The sequence below is a fragment of the Oryzias melastigma genome, linkage group LG4 (assembly GCF_002922805.2).
Source record: "Oryzias melastigma strain HK-1 linkage group LG4, ASM292280v2, whole genome shotgun sequence".
Taxonomy (NCBI): Eukaryota; Metazoa; Chordata; class Actinopteri; order Beloniformes; family Adrianichthyidae; genus Oryzias; species Oryzias melastigma.
In genome coordinates this window covers 31,454-42,857 of record NC_050515.1, presented here as the reverse complement: position 1 = coordinate 42,857, position 11,404 = coordinate 31,454, and the positions used below count along the sequence as shown (strand labels likewise).

General features: G+C 42.2%; 2 protein-coding genes across 8 annotated transcripts in view; one reads left to right on the top strand and one right to left on the bottom strand.

Annotated features, from left to right (window-relative positions):
* The window catches only part of fgf22 (fibroblast growth factor 22), a 31,373-nt gene extending 27,141 nt beyond the window's left edge, over window positions 1–4,232 (top strand). The window contains exons 3-4 of the mRNA XM_024265376.2: window positions 2,102–2,205; window positions 3,657–4,232. Of these exons, the coding sequence (XP_024121144.1) occupies window positions 2,102–2,205; window positions 3,657–3,851 (299 nt within the window). The 3' untranslated portion in view covers window positions 3,852–4,232. The remainder of the gene's footprint in view (window positions 1–2,101; window positions 2,206–3,656) is intronic.
* The window catches only part of LOC112142132, a 32,536-nt gene extending 21,138 nt beyond the window's left edge, over window positions 1–11,398 (bottom strand). For 2 of the 7 annotated variants that reach the window (XM_036211398.1, XM_036211397.1), the window contains exons 1-3: window positions 10,819–11,398; window positions 10,508–10,737; window positions 6,261–6,378 (exon numbers count right to left, since the gene is read on the bottom strand). In XM_036211398.1, coding sequence (XP_036067291.1) covers window positions 6,261–6,378; window positions 10,508–10,737; window positions 10,819–11,012 — 542 coding nt within the window. In that variant the 5' untranslated portion in view covers window positions 11,013–11,398. Of the gene's footprint in view, window positions 1–106; window positions 2,150–2,201; window positions 2,437–6,260; window positions 6,379–7,361; window positions 8,885–10,507 lie in introns of those variants that run through there. The other 5 variants (XR_004947689.1, XR_004947691.1, XM_036211399.1 and 2 more) reach the window with 5 other exon arrangements.
* Window positions 11,399–11,404: the final 6 nt, after the last annotated feature.

The window sequence follows — 11,404 nt, the reverse complement described above, 5'->3', positions numbered from 1 at the left end:
GACCCAGTTAGGCAGCAGCATCAAGGGTCTTGACTAAGGACCCAATCTGGGTGGGGATCAGTGGACAGCCCTGGGAATCGAACCCAGGGCTCCTGCGTGTCAGCCCTTCACCTAGCCCACTGAGCCACCCAGCCGCTATATACATCAGAACAAAATATCATCAATATTTCTAAGAACTTCACAACTGTGAGTTTGATACATGAGTATGATTTTGGCTTTTTTATTTTTTGTTACATTATGAGACCGGACCTGAAGAACTTGTTAGTTCACTCTGTGATGATGGTTTTATTTAGTATAAAACTAAGTGGCTTTTACTTTTTCATTGGTTTACTATTTTTAGTGATTTAAATATTCTGCAACAGGACAGCATCATTCTTCCTTTTCGTCTCCAGGAAATGCTGTGATGATCAGCTTAACATTAACTTTTACATTTGTTTAAATTTCATATTGACATTTGGCAGAACAGAAGATCAGTTTAATCTGACCTTGGTTGGTTATCATTCAACAAACTGAACTTATCAATCTTTATTTATTAAAAGCACTTTTCATCTGTTGCAGCTCAGAGCGCTTTACAATTAAAAACAAACATAAAATACAAAAATGAAGAAAAATTCAAACCAACCCCCCTTTGCCCCCGCATACAAGCAGGAATAAATGACTATAATTTTAGAAGAGACGTAAGGATGTGAGGAAACAATAGATCAGGAATCTCCAGCAGCAGATCAGATCATCACCACAGCGCCCACCAGAACCAGACGGCAGCAGGTCCACCAAAGCCGTGAGGCTGCATGCTGGACCCAAACCGCTCCAACAAGAGCGAGACCTGCGACAGTAAACACCGACCAAACCAGCAGGTCCTACTACAAAAGATCCCCATATGGAAACCCAATTTAATAAATATCAGCCACAACAAAACATGATAACATTTTAAAAAGCTGTGAAGTCTTGAACTTTCGCTTCATGCAACAAACAGTCATCCAGAAACATCCGCTCAAATCGCCACACTTGTCTTATCGGTAATAGTTTCAAAGCAAAGGAAATATCTCAGCTTTTTCATTTAATTGGGGGGACCTTCTTTATTCTACATTAATCTACAAAAATTCAAATCACCCGGTCATGAAGGATGGCACTGAAGGTAATGAGCGTTGTGTGAAACGATAAAGTTTTATTGAAAAAAAAAGATAAAAGCCGCAGTTTATACCGGTGGGCGGGGTCACAGTCAGAGCGCTGCGTGAATAGACTATGACGCCATGGGGGATCAAAGATCCTTGTGTAAAGAGATGATCACTCTTTTCCGAACCGGAAAATTCAGAAAAACGACAAAGTAGCTTTTTGTTGTCACCTGGCGCGCCACTGTCGTTCCCTCCAGTTGCCGACCCCTGCACTGCACCATAGAACTGACTGTTTTTTGTTTTTTTGAGAGTCAAGATTTTCTTAAACACTGATGCAAACAAACATTCAACATAATTTCCTATGAGATATATATAATGCGGGGATAATTCGATAGGTGATTTGATACGTTTTTTTTTCAAAATATTTTGTTTTAGGACATGAATAAAGGAGCCATTTAGGCTGTTTTTTTCCTGACCAAAACCCAGCGAGAGCCACAAAGTCCCAAGAAAAATATGCATTTATTTATTTATTTATCTTTGTTTGCATCTCCAGGTTTTACCTGCAAGCACTTCTTTTAATGTATTTTTATTATTTTAGTAAGTTTTTTTTAACCATGGGTTGATTTAAAGTATGAGTGTTGTTCTGACCAGGAAGCACTTTTTATTTATATATCTATCTATCTCTTAGGTTATTCATTTACAATATGTATAAAGGTTTAATGCAGTTTGGAGCTGGTTTTTGAGGAAATGTGAACTAGAGATATTGTCCGTTTTTATGGAGTTCAGAGGCTTGGAGAGAAGGAAGCCGCGGTCAAACGCATCTCCTCCAGTCTACATCATTAATGGTAAAATATCAGAACTTTTCTTCACATTTCAAATACCTGGAATTTAAACCGTGTCCAGCCTCTGAACATGCTTGCTGTATTTTTCCTACATGCTAATGGTGGAACGGCACAACTCTAACCTGACTCCTGTCTTTTATTTTGAAGGCCTGATGGAGATCCGATCTGTCAGCGTGGGAGTGGTGGCCATCAAATCTGTCAGCACAGGGCTGTACTTAGCCATGTCCAAGAAAGGGACGCTCTTCGGATCGGTGCGTACGCAGGAATGCAACAGGAAAAACTGTTGATTATAACCGTGAATGTTCCTGCAAATGAAAATACCTGCAGCTCTAGATTCAGCTGGACTCGTCGATGTCGCCATCCTGTACAGCAAGTCCTCACTGGGTTTTTGTTGAGTCAGAACCACATCTGGTCCAGTTCTTCCATCGTAGAGACAGAATCATAAAGAAGCAACTGAGCAGCAGGCAGACAGACGGCGACAGCTACCGACACAAAAGAGGACAGAGAACCGAGAAATGCCAAATTAGCCTAAAAAAACAAAGAAAAAAGCTTACATTAGCCGAAACAGCTAGCATGTAACTGAAATATTAGCTAAAGTCCAGAATAGCCTAAAAATCTTGGTAAATGCCAACGTAGTCCATAAAGCTGCAGAATGACAATTTTCTAAACTTTAAAACTGTAACTTTTTAACATAATTATGAATAGTAAAAATGCAGGAATATTATTCCAGAATAAATCAACTTAAACCTTAAATAACTTTCAATATTTTACTCTACATAAAAATATATTTTGTCAAAATTATACGAGTTAGAAATGAGCTCAAGATAACATCGGGTCATTAATAACAATAAAATAAAATGATCTGGAGGGCCGGATAGAATCACCTGGAGGGCCGGATCCGGCCCCCGGGCCTTGACTTTGACACATGTTGGTTGGAGTGTCTCTGCTCAGTGTTGAAACTAGGGCTGAGTATCGATCATAATTTCTAGAAACGATTCAGTTCGATTCTGATGTTTTGGAATATATTTATATTAATCTGATCACATCCTGTAAATGTATCAGTGAAATAATGAGATTGTTAATATCATCCAGAGTTACATGGATTCTCTAAAGGTGAAGTTCAAACAAAAATGTTCAGATCATTTACATGTAAACATTGTTCTGCTTCACCTGGAGGACGTTTCAGTTTGACCACCAGGGGGCATTTTGTGTGACGTCACGTGAAAACGGTCTATGAAGACTGAGCACATTTAGTCCACTTAAAGTGAACCAGAGTTGGTTTCCCTGATTATCCAGAACAAATTTTCAGTCTGATCACTGAAGTGGACCGAAATAACGGGACCAAAAAGGCCCTCCATCTTTCTCTTTGCTTTGACCCGCCCCAATAACTGCTGACCAATGACTGAAGAGATCTTTAGTCACGTGGTTTTGTTTACAAGTTTTGGTCCGGAACAGAAATGTCCAGTAGATCCTGGTCTGAATCCAGATCAAACACGGGTTTAGGACTCAGTGATTTTTACCAGTCTGAATACAACCGTAGAAAGCTGCTGGAAGCATCTAACTCATCAACTCCGACCTTCAGCCGAATATAGAACTATAGTGTTCTCAGAATTCTGAGAAACCTTCATCCAAACATGTTTTGTTTTCATGTTTTCTTCGTTTCTGAGGTCATCAGTTTGACCTTTCTGCCCTCTGCTCACAGGTGAAGTACAGCGCCAGCTGCAAATTCAAGGAGCGCATCGAGGAAAACGGCTACAACACCTACGCCTCCCTGCGCTGGAAGCACGGCGGCAGACAGATGTTCGTCTCCCTGAACGGGCGAGGAAAACCGCGGCGAGGTCACAAAGCCCGGCGGAGACATCCCTCCACTCACTTCCTGCCCATGCTGGCCTCCTAGACCAGAGAGTCCGGACCGCACCCCAGAGACGATTCCTGCTTTCATCCCCGTCATCCTCCTGTCACAGTCAGTTAGCCGAGGAGCATGAGTAGTGGTAGTGGTATATATTCACATGTAAGTTATTTCCTACAGTCCGATACAGTTCACAGTCTGCAGCCGCTCATCGAGTCGTGAAACGAGTTTAACTGAGAAGGGAAACAACGAAAAGGTTCTCAGTGATTTTTTCTTAAATATCATTGAAGTATTTAAGCAAATAAAATACTGAGAAATCTGCAAACTCTGTAAAACTGCAGTGAATTTCTGAGGACTTTTTGCTTCACAATCTGAAAACACAAATCTATGACATGCTGGACAGAATAAAGCAGAGCTGAAAAACTGTTTGAACATTTCTGAGGAAATAAAAAAACAGAATGTTTTATATTCTCGGCCATGAAGGAATAATAAAGTTCATCACACTGACAAACATCTGCAAAATGATTCAACAGGAGATGGTGAAAAACGCTTGATCTGGGAATTTTAAACCTGATTTAAGTTCAGTAAAATAAACTGTGATTTTTGTGACAAACACTCTGAAACAAGAAGTTTAGAGACCGCCACTCAGGATGAGGAACGGTTCACCTGAGAACGCCAGTGAGCATGCAGCAACAACCTTTTATTTCCCCTCTGGGGGAGTGGGAAGGAAGGACAACACATGAACGGCACCAAACAGAGGCATGGAGAACTACATGAAGAACAGATGATAAAGAACAGAGTAGACAGACAAGAGGGCAGAACTCCAGAGCATCAGACCTTCTCCAGCTTCTAACCACTAATTGTTATTGAGCTACATGCCGTATGGCACATATAGCAAATGGTCATAATAACAATAATAACACCAACAGAACATTTGGTTCCAACATTTACAGCAGAGGCCTTTTTCTGCAGGGAAATCATTTCCATTTAGTGCTGGGCGATATGGACAAAAATGTATATATATCATGATATCAAATATTTATATCACGATTATGATATATATCACGATATACAACAGTAAAGTATATTTTCAGCTATTCTCTAAAAGTGTCATAGCTTACTTTTCTGACTATTTTAAGTAACGGATAACTGAATAGTCACAATTAAGAAACAAACATTTTAGTGCAGCAAAATAAATCAAATGAGAACAGGTGTGGCTGATACACAGCAGCCTTCACATTTGTTCCAAAAATCTAAAGTATTTAAACTGAATTCGTGAAAAAATACTTTTTATGACAAAAATGTTTTAAAGTGCAGAACAGTTTAATGTTTCTGAGTAGAAAAACACATTTTTGCCCCAAATTCTGCTAGAATTTCGTCAGTTGTATCAACTGTTGAAGAGTTATATAAACAATATAAACACTGGAGCTAAAGCTCTGATGTTGGAGCTATTTTTGTCTCAGAACTTAAGTCAGTGAGTGGAAGGTCAGTCTCATTTTTTGAACGGATAGAGAAGCTCTCGCTAGTTTTACTTTGAAAACAGGAAGCTTCACCAATGTTTTATTTCAAAACTTTGTTTACTTCTGGTGAAAGTCGCGCAGCACATTCGACTTTAAAATACCACATTATTCTGTATTCCAGAGCAATAAATATGTTATGACACTCTACCACATTTATAAGGATCGTGAATCAGAGATCTTGGACGTCGCACATTTTCAGACTCAAATTTTTGGGTCAGATCGTGAGAATCCGAGTGTTTGGATACTTGCTACAGTCCTGGTCCACAGCTCGCTTTACATCTTATTTTTGTAATCTCATATGTTCATTTTCGTGGACTGTCCTTGAGTGATAGAAGGTTTGTTGCGTTAGCATCGGCGCGGGAATAGCCTCCTAGCTTGTTTACATACTGCAGTCTTCTGCTCATCGTCTGACGTCTTGAATCCAACCAAATCCCAGACGTCCCCCTCTTGCTGAAAGTGCTTCTTCTTGGGCTGCCTGCATCGCTGTATCTTGTCTGTACGTCGTAAAACCCGCGTGAATCAAAGAACGTAACGCAGCTTTATGTGGCAAAACCACAAGACGGAGTTTCTTCATGAAGAATCTCTTCTTAATTTGTCTTTATTTTCACTTTTAAACATTGTTTGTGTTGACACTGATGAGGAACCGCCTGCGCTATTGTCTCTGGCTATTTAATGATATATTTGGCATAATAATTGATCAAATAAGCTTAGAGACGATATAGACGATAGAGGAGAAATGCCACGATAGACACTTTTCTATTGCCCACACAATATATATCGTCATATCGCCCAGCACTATTTCCATTCATAGAAAAGTGAACGTCCTCGAAAATTGGTTTTTCATTTTTCATTGCGTTTGTTCCATGCAGCCAACCGCTCAGCAGAGACTTTCTGCCAAAGCCACCAACAGTTCTCAGCCTCAGACATAAAGACAAACCTTGGGGTTCTGTGACTTATTTCCAGCAGCTGAAGGACACGTTCATCCTTTTGAAACAGCCCACAGGGATGTTTGGGTCTGCCTGGTACCTCGTTATACTCCCCCCAGAAGATGAAACCTGACAAAAGTGAAAAGTCGTCATCAGGATGAGCCGACAGTTATATTTGTTATATATAGAAAAACTCAACTGTGAAGAACATTTCAAAGCTTTACTTTATACATGAATGTCTTAATGGCAACAAAACATAAATAAAGTGTATTTTTCTAACTTTGAGGGGAAACGTTGTGGCTCTGGATGAGTTTCGGTCCATAAGAACCTGGACCAAAAGACTCTTTTAGCATTAAAGATTGCAGACTCCTGTTCTAAACTGATCAGTGAAATATAGTTAGAATAAGTGAACTATCCCGAAAAGGATTGGAAAATTCAGGAGTTCGGTTATTCTTGTCAAAATCCCCAACCAATGAGTGAAGAGAACTTTAGTCACATGACTTTGTTTACAAGTGTCAGGATGTGGTGGTGGAGGACCTGAAAGCAGGAGACCAGGCGAGGTGGCAGAAAAGTAAAATATTTAAAATCTAGATTCATAGCTTTACCTGTGATAATGCTAGTGTGAACGCTGTAAACTGAATGTGGCAGAGCTGATAGCTGAAACTGCTGAAGCTGATAGCTGAAACTGCTGAAGCTGATAGCTGAAAACATTGAATTGAAAGCTTGGCAAAATATTAAAAAAAAAATGTTTTTTTTCAAATTTTCAATGTCTTGTTTTCAATTTTTTTTTCAGTTACAACATCAATTTTTCAAGTTTACAATCTGTTTTTTCGTTCACTTGAAGCTGATCCTGATTGGACCTCAAAGGTTTCACTGTTACGAGTTATTTTTAGAACGCAACTCCACCCAATAACCAGAGAAAAAGAGTTTCATTTCTGTTTGTTTCCCTCCACTGATTTTTTATTTATCAAGTAGTGTCCCGAATCCTCTGCTGTCTTTTTTTTTTTTCTTCAAGTCGCACATGTCAGATCAATATGTGTTTGCACAAAGAGACACACTCTGCTGAGCGCACGCGGGTGGGTGTGTGTGTGTGTGTGTGTAAAGCTCGTTACCGTTTGCGCACGTGAGGGAGAGAGAGAGCTGGGCAGCTGCAACAATGACAAACAACATCCACACAAACCATTAAAAAGTGAGTGACTCTGGAAAAGGAAATCTGGAATCATTTCACTGTTATTGATAACAGGAAGACAGAATTTAGAATCAGAGAGAAAAGAATTTCAAACAGAACCGAACAACCAACCTGTGCAGAAACCTCAGAACAACTTTCTCCAGAACAGATCAGATCATTGCTGACAGAAGAAACTAATGCAGCTCAGGGAGTGCGACCAATCCCTGTCTCAGCACACTGTTGCATCCTGTTTGAAGTCCTCTATTATTGTTCCTGTGCCCAAAAAGACCATCAGCAGCCTGAATGACTACCGTCCAGTGGCACTAACACCAATTGCTATGAAGTGTTTTGAAACACTGGTTCGGAGTCACATCATCTCAAAGCTGCCACCTGCATTGGATGCCCACCAGTTTGCTTACAGAGCCAATAGATCGACTGAGGATGCTATTGCAATGACCCTCCAATCTGCTCTGGGACACCTTGAGCAGCAGGGGAACTATGCAAGGCTGCTGTTCGTCGATTTCAGCTCTGCATTTAATACAATTCTTCCCCACAGACTGGTGGCCAAGTTATCAGAACTGGGTTTTCCTTCTTCCGTCTGATTTTTTAACAAATCGCCCTCAGAGGGTGCGAGTTGGCTCCCACATCTCTGGAAACATCAGCCTTAGCACTGGCTCCCCGCAGGGCTGAGTTCTGGGCCCTCTTTTATACACCCTTTACACACACGACTGCACCCCGTCCCACCCCACCAACACCATAATCAAACTTGCAGATGACACCACAGTGGTGGGACTCGTTTCAGACAGAAATGAGTCTGCATACAGGGCGGAGGTGGAGCAGCTGACCATGTGGTGTAAAGACAACAACCTGATCCTCAACGCGGCAAAGACAAAGGAGCTGATTGTGGATTTCAGAAGACAGAGGGCTGAAAGCATTCAACCGCTGTACATCGGTGGGGACTGTGTGGAGAAGACGACTTGTCATGGAGCGCCAACACCTCAGTGATTTTTAAAAAAGCACAGCAGAGACTCTACTTTTTGAGGCTTCTCAAGAAGACTCACCTGCCACAGAAACTGCTCGTGTCTTTTTACCACTGTTCAGTAGAGCGTGTGCTGACCTACTGTCTGTGCGTGTGGTATGCCAGCTCCACTGCCACAGAGAACAAAACACTCCAGAGGATCGTCTCCAGCGCCCAGAAAATTATTGGATGCCCTCTCCCCTCCCTGGATGATTTATACAAAAAACGCTGCAACAAATAAGCTAAAAACATCATCAAGGATCCATCACACCCAGGTCATGAACTGTTTGAACTGCTGCCTTCTGGGAAAAGATACCGGACAATGAAGTGCAGAACCAGTCAGTTCAAAAAAAGTTCTTATCCAAGAGCAATAGTCTCTTTAAATTCAACTTAAAGGTTTCTGGGCAATAATATGTATGATGTATGCAGAATGGGAGATGGGTGCTTGGTTTTATTGTTTTATCTTTTATTTTACCATGGTCCAGGTGAATACTCGATTCTGATTGGCTGCTGGGTGTGGATTAAATAGAGATAATGCACAGGGATAATGCACACCTAAAGAAGAAGTTCCGGTCACACAGACCAAACGTTCGATATCACTGCGCAGGCTTCTTTAAAACACATTTTTCCTTCATCATCTGGACAAAACAAGCAGTAATGGATGAACTTTCTCTCTGAACTGATGCTTTCTTCAACTTATTGTAGCGACCAGCATTTATATTGCTTTCTTTTTGTAAGGTAAATTAATATTGACAAATTGGTTATTCTCCCACTAATAAGACACAGCACTCGGCATGAAAGGTGTAGTCTTCTGTCTCACCACAAGAGGGAGTTTCTGCTTTTAGAGCAGCTCAGAAGAGCGAACCTGCCCTGAAATGAAACACAGACAGAAGCTGATTGTGTTCTGTTTATGTTCTAGCTGCTCAGTGAAGGTTTAACTTCAGAAAAAGAAGAAAAATATCCTAATTTGTCCGGGTCTTTCTTATAAAACAGCGACACTTTACCGCTGCAGCTGAGGTCTGTAACGGCTTCAGGCTTCATGTCGTGTTCCATGTCACCGTGACAACAAACCGCATCACAGATCAAATAGTCCGCTTTTTGTGAAAAAATGAGCTAAACCAAAGAAATAACAAGAATAAAGTACTAAATATTGATTAAATGTTTATTTATTTTGTAAATGACCATGGTATAAGCGGGATAATACCCTCCGAAGAGTGCATTATGAGAATTAACGAACTTCACGTCAGACGGTTTAGGCCTCCGCGTCGTGCGTTAATTTCTCATAACGCACACTTCGTCGGGTATTATCCCTTACATATTTTAGTATTTATATTTATGTATTTTAATAGGAATATCTTTAAGTCTAGCACTAGGATTTTGTTTCTATACTTTTATACTCTTAAACTTGTCTTCTATATTTTATTGATATTGCTTCTGCACTAAGGAAGGGGGATTGCTTTTAAATGTCATTGTACAAGTGCAATGACAAATAAAGACTTCTATTCTAGTTCTATTCTATTTGATGGTCCAACGCTCAGTGGAAACGACGCCTTGAAGTACCCAGACCGTTCTAAACAGCTAAGAGAGGAGTGGTCTGGTCTGGACCGCTCCAGAACCAGAACACCCCCATCCTCATGATACTACACATCCTTTTCACCGGGTCTCGAGTGTCTGGCAGGGCCACAGCCCTCTGTAGCCAGTGTGAGTGATCTGCAGTAGCTAGACCGCTCAAGCGGCTGCACCTGACCTGGACGGGATACAGCATGAGCCCCGGGTGACCCTGCTTCAATAGATACTGATAACATCGATTGAATCAGCCCAGTTTCTGATTCACTGAACACACCTGATCCAGGTGAAAAGCCGTTACTGAAGGAGGGTCACCTGTAAAACAAGCAGATGGAGCCCTAGCCAGCCGCCTAGGTCACCTATTCCCAGGGCCGGCCCTGCAACTCTGATCATGAGCTCCGAGTCATGACCCGAAGAACGAGGTCCCGACTACAAGCGGCTGAAATGAGTTTCCTCCAGAGGGTGGCTGGGCGCTCCCTAAGAGGTACGGTGAGAAGGTCACTCACCTGGAGAGAGCTCGGAGTAGAGCCGCTTCTCCTCCACATGCAGAGGAGCCAGTTGAGGTGCCTCGGGCATCAGGTCCGGATGTCTCCTTGATACCTCCCTGGAGAGGTGTTCCGGGCATGTCCCACTGGCCTGGAACACCTTGGGGTCCCCCCAGAAGAGCTGGTGGAAGTGGCCGTGGAGAGTGAAGTCTGGGCATATTTGATGAGACTGCTGTCCGCACGATCTGGTCCTGGATGAATGAATTATTAAGAAGATAATATTATCCAAAAGCCACGTTAAAAAGGTGTGTCACGAGCCTCTTCTCAGAAACCTGTGAAATCTCTGCGGCCCTGAGGCTCTCCAGGAGGCTGCTCCAGAGGAGAGGACCGTAACGGCAGAACGAAGCCTCACCCTCCTCACCTTAGGGACAATGGAAGCCCACCTCTGTGTTATCTGCTGCTGATTACCTGGATCAGGTGTGTTTGGCCAATAAGGAGCTTCAAAAGCAGGTTGGTTGGAAAACATGTGGGACACCGGCCCTCGAGGACTGGAGTTTGACACCTGTGTTTTAGAACAGCGGTCCTCAACCTCCAGGCCGCGGACTGGTACCGCTCCGCGGGTAACTTGCTAGCGCTCCACGGACCGGGCATGAACCAATCCGCGGCCAGGTCCGTGCCCGGTACGCGCATTGGGTTGCTAAAGACATCTGCTGGGAACTTCTAGGAGAGGCTGCGGTTAAAAGGATCACACAGGTGCCTCTTTCTGCCAGCACCATCACTCGGCGCATTGAGCGAATAGCAGAGGACGTTGAGACACAATTGCTGTAGAGGATTAATACATCACCATGGTATGCACTCCAGGTTGATGAGTCTACAGATATTGACAACAAGGCAATACTACTCGTTTATGTGCGATAT